The following is a 20,812-nucleotide window of genomic DNA, read 5'->3' as shown; positions in this document are numbered from 1 at the left end:
AAAATAAAAGAAAGAGAAAAGAAAACAAAAGACGGAAAAAGAAAAGAGAAAACAATCTATACAAACTATGAAAAAGCTAAATGATATTTTTCCATATCCAAATTATGTTGTATAAAATTTATCCTTTTTTTCCATATAACAAAAAATTTCTCTTGAGATTGCTCCTTTAAGAAAGCCGAAATCTTTGCCATTTCCGCCAAGAAAGAAACTTTGTAGAACCACTCTTGTAAAGTAGGCAAAGATTCCTTCTTCCAATATTGTCCTACTAACAGCCTTGCGGCTGTAATCAAATTTAACATCAATATGACTTCCTTAGCATCACAATCAATAACAATACCTAATAAAAATAATTGTGGGGTGAATTTAACCCTCCTTCTAAAGATTCTTTGGATATTCCACCATATCTTAATCCAAAAAGCTTTTATATTTTTACACGACCACCAAATATGGTAATAAGTAGCATCCAAACAACCACATCTCCAACATTTAGGCTGTAGATCAGGGTACATAATAGACATTTTTTGTGGATCAAGGTGCCATCTATAAAACATTTTGTAAAAATTCTCTCTTAAATTCTGCGCTTGTGTGAATTTAACATTCCTCACCCAGATAAGTTCCCAAGTATCCAATGGGATTGGTTCACCAATATTTTGTGCCCATTTAATCATACAATCTTTGATTAATTCAGATTCTGAATCCATTTCAACTAAAACCCCATAAACCCTCTTAATATGAGTTGGTCTTTGATCCCTTACTTGTTTAAAAAGCTTTTCATCTTCTCTAAGCCAACCCATATTACGATCCGTCTTCCATCTATCCACTATTTGTCTGTATTGAAACCATGAATAAGTAATGTTTACATGTACTAAGTCTTCCAAAGATTTTAACTGCCAATTTTGACCATCCCATCTAAGTAGTTGTGTATAGGAAACCGTATCCATCTTGACTCCTCTCTTTATCCCCTCTATCGCATGCCAAGGTATAGCCCATAATGGTATTTTAAAATCACTTTTATAATATTTCCTCCACACCCTAAGCAAAGAAATCCTTATAATATGAGATTTAAAAACCCGATCCACTTTTTTATTAAAAATTAAATAGGCATGCCATCCAAAAAGTAAATCCCAACCCTCCAAATGGAGAATTTCTACATTTGTTAAATTCATCCAATCGCTAATCAATGTTAAAACCACAGCATCATAATATAGTTTCAAATTCGGTACCTTGAGTCCACCTCTCTCACGAAAATCTTGCATAATTTTAAGTTTTACCCTTGGTTTTTTTCCCTGCCCAAATAAATTTGTTAATACCTTTCTGCCATTCATTTAAATTAGTTCATTCTTTAAGATAGGTAACATTTGAAACAAAAAAAGAAATTTTGGTAGAACATTCATTTTAATAACTGCAATTCTACCCATAAGAGATAACTGTAAGTTATCCCAATTCTTTAAATCCTTCTGTACCCCAATCCACAACTTTTCATAAACAACCCCTTGTTGTTTTTGTAATGGCTTCTGACTATTTTCCTACAAGGCCATGTCTCTGCACGTCTCAATTTTTCCTTCCCTTGGCTTTTAGCTGAGATTTAACTAGTGTACTGAATTTTGGCTAGTGTGAAATGTTAACTGGAATTTGTTGGTTGAAAAACTCCATCATAAATCTAATTCCACCTTAACTTTTTCTCTTTTTAAAAAGAGGTGATTCCTTCTCCATCAGCATGCGACACATAGAAACAGAGAAAGGACCACCTGGGAATCAGCTTGTCAGAGTCTGTGAAAAGTGGAGAATTGTGTTCCTCTGTGAAGAAATTGGCAGCCACACACTTTCCATTAAATTCTTGTAATTTCATTGTCATGACTTCTAGCAATTTCCTCTATTCCAGGAAATCAGTATTTTAGCTAAATACTTTGGTTAACCGTCTGAAAGCATATTTAACACTGAATATTTCTGTGGCTTTGAAATTCCCTATCTTGTGTTGAGTTTTCCTAAAGGCGTGACTTGCTTGTTGTATCTCTTGATTTGCTATGGTTTTGATTAGGCAAACAGTTTGATGTCAAGTGAGAAAGGCCAGTTTTTCCACCTGTTCTTTGAGTGTTGTTCTTAACTAGCCATCCAGGTTTAAGAGTGCTTGTGCAACATATGGCAATTCTTGATTGTCTCAATAGTGTTTTTTGCAAGCAGAATTCCCTTTTACAGATGAGAAGTTGGGAATATTGTGTGTTTAGGGTTATTGAATTGATTCTGGATTGCGGTGGGCTTTGTACGGAGATCTCTCAGTTTATACTTTATTCAATGTGAAAGAGAGAAGTCTTGGTCCCTGGATAACTTCTGCTGGCTTGTGAAAGGACAGCAACATAAAGCAAGGTTTGGCTCAGAATCTTATCTAAGTTTGTGAACCATTGCTAATAAAGTATAAAAAAAAAACAGCTACAACTCCTCTGTCATGTTTTTTTGAAGATGCTCATTTAAGGTTACAGGTCTGTATGCTTTTATCTGAAGGAAGGCTGTGAGTAGCGTTCAGGGGCTTAAATGGACTCCAGAAGATGGTAGAGGACAGGAAGGCCTGGAGGAACGTTGTCCATGGGGTCACAATGGGTCAGACACGACTTCGCAGCTAACAACAACAACAACAAATTTGTACTATACTTCAGGCCCTGTAGGACAAGCTTGATGGATCAGTTCAGATGTCTTCCAGGTGATTTGGACAAAACAGGTAGTCCTTAACTTACTAACACAATTGAGCCCAACATTTCTGTTGCTAAGTGGAACAATGGTTAGGTGAATTTTGCCCCATTTTACAACCTTTCTTGCCACAGCTGTTAAGTGAATTATTGCAGTTCTTAAGTTAGTGCAGTGGTTCTCAACCTTTTTAATGCCGCGACCCCCAACCGGTCGTAAGTCGAGGACTACTCAACTGGTGCAGCACCATTTGCAGAATTGGACTTTTGGTGGGCTCAGCAGGGCAGAGACAGCCTGGACAATTCTTATTGGCTTTTGAAAGCCAATAGAATTAGACTCTATTCAAGAGAGTCTATTCTATTGGCTTTCAAAAGCCAATAGAATAAAAGGGAGTAGCACAGCTAAGGAAAAGGGGGAAAAATGGCGGACTGCGTTGTTTGGCGACCCCCGTGAAATGGTCGTTCGACCCCAAATGGGGTCCCGACCCACAGGTTGAGAACCACTCAGTTAGTGTCATAGTTGTTAAGTGAATCTGGTTTCCCCCATTGATTTTGCTTGACAGGGTTGCAAAAGGGGATCATATGATCCCGGGACATTGCAAGCATCATGACTATGAATCAATTGCCAAGTATCTGAATTTTGATCGCATGACCATGAGGATGCTGCGAAGGTCATAAGTGTGAAAAATGGTCATAAGCCACTTTTTTCAATGCCATTGTAACTTTGAACAGTCACTAAAGGAACTGTTGTAAGTCAGGGACTACCTGTATTTATTAGCATTAGGCTAAATCAGAGGATAATTGGCCTGGAAATTCAATTCAAGTAAGTCTTGATTTGGACATATCCCTTGTCAGAGGATCAGTCTCGCAAGTGGGGAGGGAAATTTGGGTTGACTACACTACCCCATTGATGTTAATGAGGCTTGCTTCTAAGCAGTTGTGGGAAGTCAGCCCCCCAGAGAAGGAAATATTAAAAGGTCAGAAAAATATGTTTCCTCAAAGGATCTTAAAGAGGCAGAAAAGCATGCCCAGTTTTTCTTAATAGCCCCAAGTCTCCCTCCCCCAAGCAGAAACCAGCTCTGTACAAATGCAGATGTAAATCATACAGAAAGGTTGAAGCTAGAAGATTAAGAAGATAAAGAGACCTAAAATCTACATACCTCATCCAAACTCTAAGACAGGACATAATAGGATTAACTCACAGATGCCAAAGGAACACAGGTCAAAATACATGACACAGGAAATACAAAACCTCAAACAGGAACAGGAAACAACTCAAAAGGCTCCAGAGGGTATAAAAACCCACTCCCTATATGTGCTTGCTCTCTTTTCTTCCACAGCCATCTTCTTGTCTGGCTCGCCTCTTCAATAAACTGCAACCTTCTTTCTAAAGCAGTCGCCATGTTGTTTATTCCCGGCTTGGACTGAACCATGATGAAGACTTTTCCTTCAACACAATCATTAAGCAAAAAGGATTCCTTTCACTTTCTCATGCTCCAGATCTATTGTGAGTCCTCCCTCCTTTCTCCATCTATGTATTCACCAAAGTTTAAGCTGACTGTCTTTCCTAGCCCTAGTCATTAATACTGCATGATACAAAGGAAGATCTTCTAGGTCAGTGGTTCTCAACCTGTGGGTCGGGACCCCATTTGGGGTCGAACGACCATTTCACGGGGGTCGCCAAACAACGCAGTCCGCCATTTTCCCCCCCCTTTTTCCTTAGCTGTGCTACTCCCTTTTATTCTATTGGCTTTTGAAAGCCAATAGAATAGACTCTCTTGAATAGAGTCTAATTCTATTGGCTTTCAAAAGCCAATAGGAATTGTCCAGGCTGTCTCTGCCCTGCTGAGCCCGCCAAAAGTCCCATTCTGCAAACGGTGCTGCACCAGTTGAGTAGTCCTCGACTTACGACTGGTTGAGTAATCCTTGAGTTATGACCAGTTGGGGGTCGCGGCATTAAAAAGGTTGAGAACCACTATTCTAGGTTATGTAACTTTTTCCCTGGTCTGCTTAAAGACATTTCCACACAAACATAGGCATTTGGTATGAACTATAAGGATGCAAAAATGATGAAATGCACATCATGACATCACAGCGCAAACCCCAGCTTCATACCTTTGTCCTAATGCTGGATGAAAGTAGGTAAACCGTGTGGCTTCTGTCATGTGTTTTACAAGTCAGGGTTGCCCCAGACTTATGCACATGAGAACAGGGCACCAGTTTAAAAGCAGCTCTGGATTTCTAGTCAACTGTAAGAGAGAATGCAGCCAGTTCAATTCTGGCTCAATTACAGTAAAACTAGTTATTTTATTTTTTTAAAAAATGCATGACTCTGGCCCATTTTTGCATTTGCAACCATTCCTGCCTCATGGTTCCTAAGCTTCAGGTTTCTGGGAGAAAGGTGGCTTGATGACTTTTCAACTTCCCCTTCAAAGGAACTGCCTGGGCTTTTTTGCTACTGAGTAAATAAATTTACATGGGAAAGAGGGGGTTTATTTCCTTCTGGCTGGAATGGGACTGGGTGGGGGGGGGGATATTTGTTACTGTACAACTTGTAGCAGCTTGGGCTGGAAGCAATGACTTTTGCCCCATGTTCTCAGCATTGGGAGGGTGGCAGATTTGACAATGAACTTTGAGGGATTATAAAAGTGGTGGTAGTGGGAAGCCACGCTACTACCATGCAGATTCACGTTATGTCAAGGGTTCTTCGTGGCCTTTTTTTTTTCAAATTAAAAAAGCTGTCTTTCCATTTCTGATTTTGAAATGACCACAACATTGCAAAGCTGGGCTTTTTGAAACGTAACTGATACGAGCGATAACTTTCTTCCCCCCTGCAATTATTTTCTCTTTCATTCAGTGACCTCCAGTTTATTAAATGAACCCATATGAATGTCCATGCAATGGGCCTTCTTCTGTCTACTGTACCTCTGTGGTGAATGGCCAGTTCAGCTAGCAGCATTATAGGGAAAAGAAAAGGGATTCTGTGGGTTTACTCTTTTTGCAGAGAACAAATTTGAGATGTTTCTGAGATTTGTGGGCACTTCTGTGTGGTACGTGCATAATTGTGCAGGGAAAGCTACGGCTGGTTTTATTGTTTCTCCTTGGGACTTCTGCAGAATTCCTGTCACTCTAGAGATATGTGCATATTCTCTAAAACAGGGCTTTTCAACCTTTTCACCCATTGTACCACATTTAGCATATGGCAACATCCGAGTACCACCAGTCGCCTGGCGAGGTGTCAAAAACTTGATGACAAAAAAAAGGAAAAAGTTATAAAGTACAGATAGTCCTCGACTTACAACAATTTGCTTAGTGACTGTCCGAAGTTACAATGGTACTGAAAAAAGTGCCTCCCAAGCCACAGCCGAGCAAGACACTTGCCTGTCCGCCCGGCCACACTCTTCCTCCTGTCTGAGGTTTTCATTGTTGTGAGCATTTCTGTTGAGGATTGGCAGCGGGGGTGGGATGGGGGGGGTGTTTGGTTTTTATTCCCCCCGTCTGCTGGGTGGTTGCAGCAGGTTTTAGTCACTTCACATGACCCTGGGACACTGTGACCGTCATAAATATGAATCGGTTGCCAAGCATCTGAATGTAAATCACAAGACCCTGGAGATGCTGCAACATTGCAGCTGATTGGTGCTTCTTCTGGGCTCAGCAGAAGTGTCAGGATCAGTGCTGCTTTCCAGCTGATGTTGCTTCTTCAGGGCTCAGCAGAAGCACCGGAATCAGCGCCGAGCTCCAGCTAAAGCCTGGCGCTGATCCTGGTGCTTCCACTGAGCCCTGACAGCCCCGAAGAAGCAACAGCCCTGCAGCTCCAGCCATCTCTCGCTCAGGCTTGTGCGGTGCTGCCACCAGTTCAGCTTTTTCCCCTCCCCCGCTACCACTTTTCTAGGATGGTCGTGAACCACCTGCCAGGTGCCAATGTACCACAGGTGGTACCCGTACCACTGGTTGAAAAGCCCTGCTCTAAAACGAATATAAAATAAGGGCTAGAGAGATTTTGTTTTAGATCTCAAAATCTAAAGATCTCATTGATTCCTATATTGCCTGCCACTGAGCCAAAGTGCTCCCTATGGAGATTTTACCTGAAGGGTCAAATGCAAAGGCTCTGGCCAAGCGTACACAATCCGCTGGCATCCTCCATCACATTTATCCAAAATGGCATTGCAACCAGTCAGGATTAGGGAAAAAGAAAAACAAAGCCTAAAATTGACAAAAATGTGTGATAGTTTCATCGGCGGTTTTGCAACTTGTATTTAGCCTTTATCTGTTGTGCTTTGCAATCATGTGGACATTTTGGGAAGAGAAGAGGAAACTTGCTTTGAGCAAACAAAACCAATGTGCTGTGATTAGAGCTAATCAGTAGTGGGATTTAGATACGTGAACAACCGTTTCTCTGTGGATGCCGCTTCCGGAAGTCCATTCTGGGCCTGGGCAACAAAAAATTAGCTACCAGTTTTGCCGAACTGGTGCGAACTGGCTGAATCCACCACTGGAGCTAATGTGTTGGTTTAATGTGTCAGGCTTTCCAAATTACCCACTCCCTAGGGAAGTGACTTAATCCTGTGTGGAAACAGCTGCGGCATTACCAATATCTTGGTAAAAGAAGGGACATGGCCATTTTAAAATCCTCCCACTTGCTGGAAAGGAAACTGGGAAGCTATCGTTTTCACTCAGGGTGGCGGTGAGGGATGGTTAAAAATCTGCAATGGGCCAAGTAGGTTGAACCTCGCTATAGAAAGAGATTATTCACCTAAACCTAATTTTTTTGTGTGCGAAAAGGGGAGCAAAAATGTAGAAGAGAAAGGAAAGACTATGAAACTCTATTCTTCAAGAGCTGGCTAAGATTTTGACTTTGTTTCAGCAGTCAGACAAGAGGATTAAGCCTCCATCAACTCTCATATTCTGATGATCCAGCTGGGACCCGGGTTAATATCTAACTCCTTTTACCCATCTCCTGCAGCATTCTGATTCTCCTCATTTAAGTCTGACACACAAACAGGATCAAGGGTAGCTTATCCATATTTTATTGAATGGCGGCATCAACCCAACACGCTAAATCACAAACCAGCCTGCCACATCATTGTGGCTTAACACAAATGTGTGAACCCAGCCTGAAAAAACAAATAGCAAGATGAAACGTAATCGTTTAGAAAAGAAAGGGATTCTGCAAATGTGATTCAGCTTGGGAAACCTTTGTGGGTGAAATTTTGTCTTGGGAATTGGTAGACTACGAGCAAAAATACAGCTGTTTTGGTCAGGAATGCAAGCGTGAAATGGGTTGTGGGCTGCTCCAAGTGACATCATGTCTCTCACTAGGAATTCCGATTGCTGGAGGGAAAGGACAGCTGTGATAGAGATGCAGGAACAGGTGACATGTGGTCAGGAGCTGAAGTGGGCCCTGCATCTGCTTGAGGCAAAAAGAGTATGAATACTCTTCCCCCACCCAGCTGTTCACTGCCTCCTTCTCTCTCTATATGGACTCCTGGCAAAAATGCCTAGGATAGAATTTATTCTCTCTTTAAATAATTGATCTTTTCAGAACGCACATTAATGTCAGAAGGGGGAATACTCAAGGTCGCAGTGGCTTAGAGTGAAGGGGAAAGGAGACCAGCAGCTTTTGCCAGCTCAGCAGGAATCTAGTTCTCAAGTATGCTCAGTCAGCCCTCTTTGTTTCCCTCTCTCACATCTTCGCATCCATCACAGTAACAATTCCTCCTTCTGTACATCAATTCATTTTTTTTTTACTGTAATTCAACATTTCCCTTATTTTCCTTCAATCCGGCTTTCCTTTAGTTTCGGTGCTCCGTTTTCTCCTTTTATTCAGTGCTTCTTTTTACATTAATCTGTTTCCATTATGCAGTACTTCCTCCCCCCCCCTTAAAAACCAAAACCAAAACTTTAGTTTGTTTATACAACTGACTATCTGTCTTTCGTTATTAAAAATAATCCAGTGCAATAGGATACAAGATGCAAAGAATAAAACCGTGAAGAAGATACTCGGCAAAAATTATAAGAGGTTTAAGAAACCATTTTATGAGACAAAAGGACTGCCAGGATCAAAATGCTAGCCCACATTCAACAAAAGGCTGTTTGCTGTTACATATCTTGACTGCAGCTAGGCTAGCATTCGCGCAAAAATGGAAGAGCAAAGAAATTCCCATAGAGGAAGAGACACTATATAAAATATTATCATGTGTGGAAATGGACAGGCTCACAATGGTATTTTTTTATTTAAAAAGTTTTATTAACAATTAACAGAATAAACCCACTAACCCACCCATCCCCACCCTCCTACCCCCCCCCCACTTCCCAGAGCCAAGTACAGGGTTATTACAAACATATTAAATATAATCTAATTAAATTGAACAAATATGTTAAACATAATCTAATTAAATTTAACAATTTATACAACAACTAAATTCATACTTAACCCTTAACTCCCTTTGAACCTTAATAACATATTATAAACAAATTCATTTTTAAACAATTATTATAAAAAACCACAATAACAGTAAATAAACTAAATAATTCCAATTATAAAATACTATTAATAATACTTATTATATTAAAATTTAATCATAAAATAAATGGAACTTTTTAGTTTCATATTTAATCTGAATATAATCTATCCATCTTCTCCATACCATAATATATCTTTCTTGTGTATGATCCTTTAAATAAACAGAAATTTTAGCCATTTCTGCTAAATTAGAAACCTTAAGTGTCCAATCTTCTATTGTAGGCAACGAATCTTTCTTCCAATACTGACCTATCAATAGCCTTGCTGCTGTAATTAAATTCAACATTAAAATAGTTTCTTTGACATCAAAATCCTCAAAAATCCCTAATAAAAATAGTTGAGGAGTAAATTTTATCTTCCTTTTAAAAATATTTTGAATGTTCCACCAAATCATAATCCAAAAAGCCTTAATATTTTTACAAGTCCACCAAAAATGAAAATAAGTTGCATCAGAACTACCACATCTCCAACATTTAGGCTGTAGATTAGGATACATACAAGACAACTTTTTAGGATCCAAATGCCACCTATAAAACATTTTATAAAAATTTTCTCTTAAGTTTTGAGCCTGTGTAAATTTAACATTTCTAATTCAAATCATCTCCCCTAAATCCAATGGGATTGGTTCCTGGATATTCTGAGCCCATTTAACCATACAGTCTTTAACCAATTCCATTTCCGAATCCAATTCTATTAACACATTATAAATTCTTTTTATGTGAGCCTTATTCTGATCTTTAATCTGAATTACCAAATTTTCATCTCCAATGTTATTCCAACTTTCTTATCTAAAGTCCACCTATCCACTATTTGTAAATACTGAAACCATGACTGTAAAATATGGTATTGAAAGACAAATGTAGATCAGTTTATTTCGAAACCGGGATAAATTTTACTGCTGGAGGGATTCGAGGAGGACGGTTGGGATTATAGGCTAGCGTTAAGATAGAAATATATGTAATTTTAGGTTAGCAAATATAGAAATAGGTTAAGTATTGTATATAAAATTTAGATGTATATTCAGAGATGAAGAATCGATTGTAAAATGTGGAATAATTTGATAAGAATGTATATACTGGAATGTCACGTTATATCCAATGTTTCTTTTAATTGTATTATAAATAAAATTTGGGGGAAAAAAAGGCCTGGTTGAAAAATCAATTGCTTCACTTAGCATGCCACAGCTGTCCAGATGCAGTACAGGCAGTAAAAAGCCCACATGTCTGATGGCCCCCTCACCTGTCTTCCCTTCTTTGTTCCTTCCCATCTTCTTTCAGTTCCTCTAACTTTCTTCTCCATTTCTTTCAGGCTGTTGGTGGGAGCACCACAGGCTACTGCTCTGCCGGATCAACAGGCCCAAAGAACTGGTGGCTTATATGCCTGTCCTTTGACCTATGAAACTAAGGACTGTGTGCGTGTGCCCATCGATGAGGGAGGTATGCAACAGTAGGGTTAAACTGGAGTGAAAAAATGAACCCTTCCTTCCACACAACAACATTCCTTGTTGTGTGATTTGGATCAGACTCAAACGGGAATCAGGGTTGTCTGAGATCAGAAGGGGACAACCTTGCCATGTAGCTAACTTGCTGTGGCGGGTGAGATGGCCGCAGTGAGTTGGCTATGGCTAGTTGTCTGATTCTGATCGCAGACAACCCAGATTGGCAAGACAACCTTGTGATGAGATGGCTGCACCGGATTGGCGCAATGAGATGGCTGGGGTGAGCCGGCTTCGATGAGATGGCCACGGCAAGATGGTCACACAGAGTTGGCTATGGCAAGTTGTACTGAACCCATCTGTGACTCCTCCTGAGTTTACACAAGGCTAAGCGTAGAAATTTTTTCAGTCAGTGCAGAACCTGTGGCCCAAAACACTTGATAATAAAATGTTAAACGTGCAGAAGGTGCCAGTTGCTGGCCGCTAGAAAACACTTTGCCAGCTAGTGTCTTCTAAACATATTGGATTTCAATTCCTTTGGCCATCTACCTAGGTCCGGGGTAGTCAACCTTGGTTCTTTTATGACTCGTGGACTTCAACTCCCAGAATTCCTGAGCCACCATGGCTCAGCTTGGAAACCTCTCCCTTTCCCCTCAGTGTGGCTGGCTCAGGAATTCTGGGAGTTGAAGTCCACCAGTCACAAAAGAGCCAAGGTTGCCTACCCCTGACCTAGGTGTTGGGAAAGTGGGATCAACACATCAGGAGACTATTATCAGGGGGGGGGCAGGGCCATTTGCAGGATTGAAAGCTTTTATAAAAATGACAAAAGCGGGATCTCATCATCATGATACAAGCTTCACCCTTTTTGTATGAAATCATGACTCATGTAGAAAAGGCCCTCTTGATTTCTTAGTAACCCCCCTTTCTCTGCCCATGAATGCCTCTGATAGGAAGCTAAAGTTAAAATATGTGATTTCCAGAGCATGATTTCATCCTGACAATTTGCATTTCTTTAAAAAAAAAAAAAGTTCATCTGCATTAGATTCAGTATGTGATCTGGGAGCAATTCCTTGCTGACCTGTGTTATTTATGAGGCATTTATGAGAATGATCATGGAGCTGCTGATTGGTCCTGACTGGACAATTTTCCAGCATAGAATCCTGTCCTACTGCCTCATTCTGATTTCTAATTGCATTGTCAGAAATGTTCCCAAAAGGGCACATTTCCCTGCAGTGATAAAGGGGAGCCTTTGCTGTTGTCTGTGCAGGTGTAATTTGAAGTGGAGCAAGGAGGCTGGGAGGGAGATTAACTTTTTATCCCATGCTGCAGACATGGCCTAAATTGCTCCTCTTAAAGTGCTTAGAACTCATGGAAGAACAGATACTTACAGATATTTCCCTCTCTCTAGCTAATAATAGATGGAATCAGATACAGAAGATAGTTAAAGCCCCATTTCTGTAATTGTGATCGAAATCAGAGCCACACAGCTACTATCAATTAAAGAAATTGAGATTGTTTAATGGGTAGTGCTCTATGTGTGTGTGTGTATAGTTTTTTTTTCAAGGAAGAACTAAAGGAAAAATGCTGCATAATCAGTTTAATTTGATCCTAAGGTTATATCTACATGTCTTCCTAAACGTGGCACAAACATGCTGCAGTTTAGTTTTTTTACTCTTCTTCCAGATTTAAGATAGTGCTTTTCCTTTTATCTTTTTGCTGTGGATGCAATATATCATACTTCATTGATGATGTAGTTGCTGATGCAGTCAAAGTGAGACCTGTCTAGGTCCTACTGATTGCTCAAGAAAGGCCTCTCTGGTCACTTGGACCTGCCCTTCTTGGCCATTTTGGCAATTTAAGCTATCATGTTTTTTTTTGCCAGCTCATAGATTAAAAAATCATTTTAATGCAACTGTCTTTCTGTGCCTTAGACATTCCTTTATTTGTTGGGATTTGTTGTACCATATATAACAAAGAAAAGGTCCTCTGCCTCACAGTAACAGAGGATTAAATAGTCTTCCTTACTTAATATCTCTCCATTTCCTTCCCACTTTGCAGTTGATTTGAAGAAGGAGAGCAAGGAGAACCAGTGGCTGGGTGTTACTGTCAACAGCCAAGGCCCCGGAGGAAAGATTGTGGTCAGTGGCCATGACTGGATGGGTGGGTGGTCATTCTGTTTAACCTCTTTGGTTCTGGCCAAGTAATCTAACAGGGTCCAGCTAAATTGCATAAATCTGAGTTTATGAAGAGGTAGCATGCTCAGCTATGAGGAAACAGACTTAGGGAGCTATTACAGCTAAGTCATGAGGGTAATGGAAAAACCTGAAGAATGGGTTGTGATGGTGAAGAGTGAAGTTGGGGAAGATAAAATTAGAAAGAAAGCTTTTATTTGCTGTGTTCACACAAATAAAATCCATAAAACATAGGGGAAACCAAAGACACTCTTCCCAAATCCTCTTTGGATTATGTTTTTCTACATAAAAGTTTGGGATGGCTACTTTGTGGTAGCCGAGGTGGCGCAGCAGTTAGAGTGCAGTACTGCAGGCCACTTTAGCTGACTGTGTTCAGTAGGTCAGTGGTTCAAATCTCACCGGCTCAAGGTTGACTCAGCCTTCCATCCTTCCGGGGTAGGTAAAATGAGGACCCAGATTGTTGGGGGCAATGTAAATATATATATACATTGCTTACTAGTGTATACCGCTTAGAGAGTGCTTGCATGTAAAGCGGTATATAAGTCTCATAAATAAATAAATAAATAAATAAATAACTCCATCTTCACTGGTAAAGAAGATCTGACTTACAGATTTCAGCTTTTAGCTCCATCTGTTGATTGCAAGAACCGTGGTTTGTAGAGCACATTTTTCAAGCATTATATAGTTGTATTCATGTTTAAATCCAGTCACAAAGTGACAAATTTGTCACACGTACTTCACTAATGATGTCCATGAAGTGGGTCTGAATATACAATACACACTATTCTAGTCATGATGTGTGGGCTAAGGTGTATGTGATACCTTGGACCTCCTGAGCAATTGTAGGAAAAGAAAATGCAATTTACTAGTGCTTTTTATTTGTGTTTCTATCTATCCATCCATCCATCCATCAATTAAAATAATATTAGCTTTTTCATCACTGAAGCAATCTCAATGTGAGTGTTAGACCTTGTCAACTTGTCAAAATGTTTAAATGTCTTGGAATTATCGCTGTTATCTGTTTTGTGCATGTTTTCATATATATTTAAATCTATAATTCATAATTTGGCTATTATTTGATAATTACCATGCCTTGCTTGGAGCTTCCCTACCTCTAGATAATGTTACCTCAGCAAGGATAATTAAAACCATGGTTAAAACTCTTCCCTATTGCTTAGGCCAGGGTTAGGCAGCATGGCTGGTTCAGGAATTCTGGGAGTTGAAGTCCACGAGTCATAAAAGAGCCAAGGCTGCCTACCCTTGGCTTAGGCACTACGAAAGAGAGGCTTATGGTCCAAACACCACTCACAGCCTGAAATGGTACACTCCAGGGAAGTCCATGAAATCTTCTACATTAACCTTTGACAAGACTACAGCCCTTTTATTACTAATGTTTGTGCAGAGATTCTAGAGGCAGCATACTTTCTAACTCTCTCTGTCCTGTCTTTTTTCTCCTCCCATGAATCCCAGACCTGCGCTCACTTGTATGAAGCCCGGAATCGTGTGAATGAGTCTCTGGAGACGAGGCACGTGATTGGCCGTTGTTATGTACTCAGCGAAGGGCTGCAGGTGGCCGATGAACTGGATGGTGGCGAGTGGAAATTCTGTCAAGGGCGTGAACAGGGGCACGAACGCTTTGGTTACTGCCAGCAGGGAATAGCCACGGGCTTCACTGCAGATAGGCATTACATCCTTTTTGGGGCTCCTGGCACATACAACTGGAAGGGTAAGCCTTTGCTTTTAACAAAGAATACTATTAAGTCAGGTAGTCCTAACCCACATCTTGGCAAGCAGCTCAGTCATAGCATACCCCCATTTGAAGCTGCAAATATTCTTCCCCAAATGAATGGCTGCGGGTACCATTTATGCCCTCATCAATTGGTATCCAAATCTGGGAATATGTCCTCCTAAGTGACTTATAGGAAGCCCATGGAGGGGGAGGGGATGTCCGTAGTTTCTGCACTGAAAGGCACTGGATGGGTGTATCTTCTAACCCTCCAATCCTACAGGGAGATACCAGGGATTGCGTGGAGGGTTTTCAAATCTAACACATTGCCTCTGAAGGATAGGACCTTCCCAACATGACCAGTACCGGCAGGAGAATTCTTCTGTGCCGGAAAGTACAGATCATGGGCCCAATCACCACAGCACAGCACAGCACAGCACAGCACAACACAGCTGCCTGCAAAGACAAGCTAAGTCCCAGGATATTTCATGGGACCAATGGACTTATGACAAGCAAATCTAGGGCTTGTGTCCCTAGGAAATGTTTGCTGTGTCTTCTGCTCTTTGTTCCCAGCATTATTCTAGATTAGAGGGCATCCTATTTTTAAGCCTCTGCCAAGATCCTCCCTATAGATTTGATAACAAGTCGTTGCCTCTTCAGTTACTCCTACAGAAGGGCAAATCTGAGCAACATCCTTGCTTTCCTATCTATCCTGCAAGACTGGACATTTTCTCCAATGTCTCACTCACTCTGCCCATCATTAACAGGTGTTTGGTTTGGCAGGGACCATACGGGCAGAGCTGAGTGTCTTGGATTTCAGTCACTACGACGATGGGCCGTATGAAGCCGGGGGAGAAAAGGACCAGGACCCCTCGCTCATCCCCTTGCCAGCTCACAGCTACCTCGGTACGGGGTTGTGCCCAGCAGGCCAAACACTACAGAGCAACCAGACAGGCCATCACAGGGCAGGGTGTTGGGGGTGGGAAGCTAAAAATTCACCTGGGGAAAACTGAAGACTGACCAATAAACATCATCCCAACCTCATGAGCGGAGTTCTTGATTGGAAGAGTAAATTTCATTTGTAACAAGCTGCTATCTCGTTCTTTTGACCTGGGCAGTTAATATCCGGGAAGCAGAATGGCTTGATCAGCAACTGTATGTGCCCTGGGTCATAACTGGGGCCCAACCAGGCGATAATTTGTGAGCACAGCCCAAGCCCTGCAAGTCTCCCGACTCCTGCCCAATGCTCTGTGGTGTTTCCCTGCCTGGGCGCCAAACTTTCTCATACCGCTAACCATCTCTCTCCTCTCTCTCTCTCTCTCTCTCCTTCCGTTGGCCTTGCAGGGATATTGTTTGTGACAAACATTGATAGCTCAGACCCTGATCAGTTGGTCTATAAAACGCCAGATACCAGCGAACGGGTCCCCGGGACTGTTGGAGACGTAGCCCAGAATAGCTACTTAGGTTTGTAAGGTGTTGGTGTGCCCGTCTCCGTGATTTCTGCCTCTTGCCACCTCTTCCTCCCCACTATTATTTTTTTAGCTAGTTTCTGTTGTTTTCCCCTTCTGTTGTGTTTTGTCATTCCCCCGTTCTCTGTCTCCCCTAATTCCTCCCCCAATTTGAGCATTCAAATTCTCAAGTCCTGCTACTGTCAACCAGCAGAGGGCGTCATTCCTGGCTCCCGCTGGGCTCTAAGAGAACAGGGATCTGATCATGTTATTTTTTTTTTAAACAGGCTGCTGTAACAGGGCATATGGCTAGAATAGGGGACCTGGGAAAAGCAGTTCAGTAAATAGCTTAATAATGACTGTTCAGTTCTCTCAACGCAGCCTTTTTCGATAGGGATTAGCACCACTAACCTGGACATCAAGAATATCATAGCTAAAAAAATGGAAGGTTTTTTTTTTTAAATTTATGTTGGAAAACAGTTAAGGTAGTAGAGAAATGCCGCATCATTTTGGTATGCTTCCAAAGGCATATTGCATATTCTGCAGTTCAAAGAGCATAAACCTCTGGGCTCAAAATACATTATAATACATATCTACATTTGCATGCTTCCATTGTATGTCGCAGTCATATGCTTTAGTCTGAACTGTGTCAGAGTTTTGCTAGCCTTTGGCATTGTGTGTGTAAGTGCATATGAGTTGTGAAAGAATCAGGAATGTGACAAGATGTGTGTGGGAAAGAAGGATGTAATTGGGAATACTCATGGAAGAGTAAAAAAAAAGTCAAGATAGCAGCTATAACTGTGGGAAGGCCCACCCCCTTTTTTACATATTCCATATATGCACTGCATGTAAAAAAGGGCAGGACTTAATTCTCATAGTTGTGGCTGCCATCTTAACTTTTCTGACACCTGCCCTCCCCCCTGTGGACTTCCTTGGATACAATCATTTGGAAGATGCAGTCTTCCCAGCTTGATAATTTCCAGATGTTGTGGATCCTATCTCTCAGCCATCATACCCAAGAGTTACCAAGGTGGAGAAGCATGACAAGAAGCTCTGAAAGGATGAATGGAATCTATATAGGTGGATGGAATATGGGCACAATAGTTCTGCCCTCTGAACATTACCATTCACTCCCAGACCGATCAGAGTGAAAAATGCTTATCTGTCTGGTGAAGATGCCACACCAGAGACTGCATCCTGACCTAGTGAGAAGTCTCTGCAGGATTGGGACCTGCTAATCAGTTGCTCCTGACTCGAGTTGAGCTGCCAGGTGGGGCTATATAGAGACATGCCGTGTCAAGCATGAACAACCGGACCCACACGTGCAGAGTTCAAGCTAATTACTTTATTATGTCCTGCCAATAATGCCTATAACTGCAGTTGCTCAGCGGTTAAGACAGGGGTCCCCAACCTGTGGTCTGTGGAACGGTACTGGGCCACGGTATGCCAGCAACCGGTCTGCACAAACAAGCAGAGCCCCATCCATGGGATGCAGGCAGCACACAAAACCACGCACTCAGCAGTCTGCGGAAAAATCTTTCTTCACAGAACCAGTCCCTGGTGCCCAAAAGGTTGGGGACCTCTGGGTTAAGATGCTGGGCTTGTCAGCTGGAAAGCCGGTAGCCCAGGTTTGAGACCTGAGCATCACATGATGGGGTGAGCTCCCTTCCTCGCCCTAGCTCTGGCCAACCTAGCAGTTTGAAAGCATGCAAATGCAAGTAAGTAAATAGGTGCCACTTTGGAAGGAAGGTAACAGCACTCTGTGAGGTCATATAGGCCACATGACCGCAGAATTGTCTTGGGACCTCACTGGCTTAACGGCTTTGAAACATAGATGAACACCGTTCCCCTATTGTCACAATGACTAATGGAGTAAAGTCTTCAGGGATTTCTTCACCTTTATTTTTTACTTATATTAGAGGAATCTCCCCAGACTGGTAGCTCTTCCTTGGAACAATTAGATAAGACTCCAAGAAACTTTGTGTGTGTGTGTGTGTGTGTGTGTGTGTGTGTGTGTGTGTGTGTGAATCCTAACCCTTTTGCGGTTAAACAGAGATTCCAGGCTAACTCTGCTCGATCCCCCCTCCTTGCTGGCAGGCTGGGTGCTTCTCAACTGGTGTAGAGAAGGTTGGTAATTCTGGATGAGTAGTTCTTGAACCCAGGAACCAGCCTTGACTCTAGTGCTGCTTTGGGTGGTATTCCTCTTACAGGGCCAAATACAGGTGTTCAGGGTGTTTTCTGGTTTCAGATTTTGCTGGAGATGCATGTGATGTCAGTGATTAGAAGCACCAATGCACAGGTTTGGCTGTAAATCATCTCTGGCTCTTTCCAGAAGGAGCTAATCTGGTTTTAGTAGTGCACCTGCTCCTCCCAAGTGGATGAGTATAATGTGGCAGTCCTTATTAATTAGTGCAGTGCACTGACGGGCAGTATGGGAGCTTGGAAATGGATGCAGGTGACTCTGAGATATTGATTGCAGATAGAATAGTGGTCCCCATTTTTAATGTGCTAGTATTATTTATCATTGGAGCATGTGGGTCATCAAGCCTTCTCTGTTATCAATACCAATCCTTTGGAAAAAAATATTCAAGGGGGCCAAATCTGTTTTCTTAGAAAATGGCTAAAGCTACCCTGACATCAACTGGGAGACAAACTCCACCAAGTGGAAGATCAAACAGGTTCCTGGCAAACCTAGCAGACAACTTTGTCTCCCAAAAAGTAGAGAATGGAACTAGGGGATTAGCCATTTTGATCTAATTCTCACTCAGACGGTGTTGGCCATGTAGGAAGTGATCATGGTTGGTAATTCTTCAAGAGAGCTAATTTCAATAAACTTAGAGAGGGCTTAGTTCCTGGATGAACCTCAAGGAAAACAACAAGAAGCAGCAGTCTAGCACAATGAGCTCTATGGTGCATAAAGAACTCTCTGGGTGGTAGTTAACCTCTGCAAAGATACAGGGCCAAATACAGGTGTTCAGGGTGTTTTCTGGTTTCAGCATTTTGACCAACCTATCTGGAGATAGGCAAGAAAATGTGAGCACCTGTCCAGCCAGATGAGTTTAGAAGCAAGGAACCAGATGTGCACACTGGTCCTTGGACTGCTGAAATCATCCTCTATCAGGCTCCTTTCCAAGAAGGAGGCTCATTACTCTGGTTTTAGTGCCAGACAAATCTTATTGCATTCTTTGACCCAGAGGAATGCTGGACATAATTTACTTGGACTTCAGTAAGGCATTTGATAAAGTAGTGGATAGAAAAAGTATGGAATGCTGTACTCAGCGAGTGGAACCATTATATGGAGGGAAGTGTGTAGTGGGGTGCCCCAGGGCTCTGTTCTGCAGATGGGGCACTGACACAAGCTGGCAGTATGGGAGCAGAAGGATTGGAAATGGATGGTGCAGGTGACCAAATCTGAGATCAATAGTAGATTGCAGATAGATATAGTGCAGCTCCCAACATGCTAGGCTTTAATAGAATCAAGATCACTGAAGTATTAATACCACTTATGCCTTGGTAAGGCCACACTTGGAATACTGCATCCAGTTTTGGTCACCACGATGTAAAAAAGATGTTGAGACTCTAGAAAGAGTACAGAGAAGAGCAACAAAGATGATTAGGGGACTGGAGGCCATTCTGCTGTCTATCATGATAGCAGTATTCCAATATCTCATGCCCTATTTTTGGACAAGAAGCAATGGAAACTTCAAGGAGAGAAGCAAAGAACTAAGGAGAAACTTCCTGACAGTGAGAACAATTAATCATCTGCCTCCAGAAGCAGTAAATGCTCCAACACTGGAAGTTTTTAAGAAGAGACTGGACAGCCATTTGTCCGAAATGGTGTAGGGTTTCCTGCCCGACCAGGGGGTTGGACTAGATGACCTCCAAGGTCCCTTCCAACTTTACTACTATTACCTATGCAAGTTCTTGTTGCATTTTTGGAGTTGATACTCTTTATATAAAATGCCTACTTGTTTCCTTTGACAGCCCTGAGACTTGAGTGGCCCTGTCCAAGTTGATATATAAATTTCTGCATTTTTTCATAACAGAATTTGAGGCAATTTTTTAGCACTGATACTTTAATGCCATTTGTTGGAAACTAACCTGAGTGCTGTGAAGTGGTATGGTAAAATGTTAATAAATAAGGAAGATGAATGAAAGACCGATGGGTTAATTTGGACCAGTCATTTTCTCTCAGCCCAAGTCACAGAGAGACTGTTGTGGGGAAAATAGGATGAAGGAGTGTTAGATATGTTCGCTGCCTTGAGTTATTTATAAAATCAAAGGCGGGTTAAAAAAAACTAAAATAAAAAACCTGGGTCTCCATCATTCCTATTCCAAGGGAATAGAGCAGAAAGAAAAGTTTGCTGGGGCATTATTTATTCTGTGATAGTTTAGGAGCAAATGGAGCTTAGGCACTGATTTGGGGACAGTCTACCTGGTGATCCAGCAGAAACTGATGTGAACTATTGATATAGAATCTAGTAAAATAGGAATTAGCCATTTTGATCAGTATTCCACCTCCTTTGCAGTTAAAGGCATTTAAAACATGTTTTGAAATTGAAGCCTATGGTCTGATTTAGGGTGGAACTGCCAAAACAAGGGTGAAGGACCCATTTTCTGGCCCCTTTTGCCCTCCATTCACTACAGAGAGAAAATTACTAAGTAACATCATCAGTGATAAAAGACAAACCCTGCTCTCTTCTAGCACTGAGGCTGTTACCTAGTTGGGTTATGAAACGTCTGCAAGAAAACAACCAAGTTTAGAGAGAACCGAAGACTATTCCAAAGAATATTCTCTTCTGTTGTAATA

At 41.6% G+C, this 20,812-nt stretch overlaps 1 protein-coding gene across 4 annotated transcripts in view; it reads left to right on the top strand.

Annotated features, from left to right (window-relative positions):
* Positions 1-20,812, top strand: part of ITGA7 (integrin subunit alpha 7) — a 74,542-nt gene that overhangs the window by 26,305 nt on the left and 27,425 nt on the right. For 2 of the 4 annotated variants that reach the window (XM_039339012.1, XM_039339014.1), the window contains exons 2-5: positions 10,510-10,637; positions 12,695-12,774; positions 14,299-14,554; positions 15,338-15,460. In XM_039339012.1, the coding sequence (XP_039194946.1) occupies positions 10,510-10,637; positions 12,695-12,774; positions 14,299-14,554; positions 15,338-15,460 (587 nt within the window). Of the gene's footprint in view, positions 1-4,018; positions 4,186-10,509; positions 10,638-12,694; positions 12,797-14,298; positions 14,555-15,337; positions 15,461-15,898; positions 16,019-20,812 lie in introns of all 4 variants that reach the window. The other 2 variants (XM_039339015.1, XM_039339013.1) reach the window with 2 other exon arrangements.

Source organism: Crotalus tigris, unplaced genomic scaffold, assembly GCF_016545835.1.
Source record: "Crotalus tigris isolate CLP2741 ecotype Arizona unplaced genomic scaffold, ASM1654583v1 scf7180000017726.370058, whole genome shotgun sequence".
Taxonomy (NCBI): Eukaryota; Metazoa; Chordata; class Lepidosauria; order Squamata; family Viperidae; genus Crotalus; species Crotalus tigris.
The sequence above is the reverse complement of the archived record's forward strand: the minus strand, read 5'-3'. Positions and strand labels throughout refer to the sequence as shown.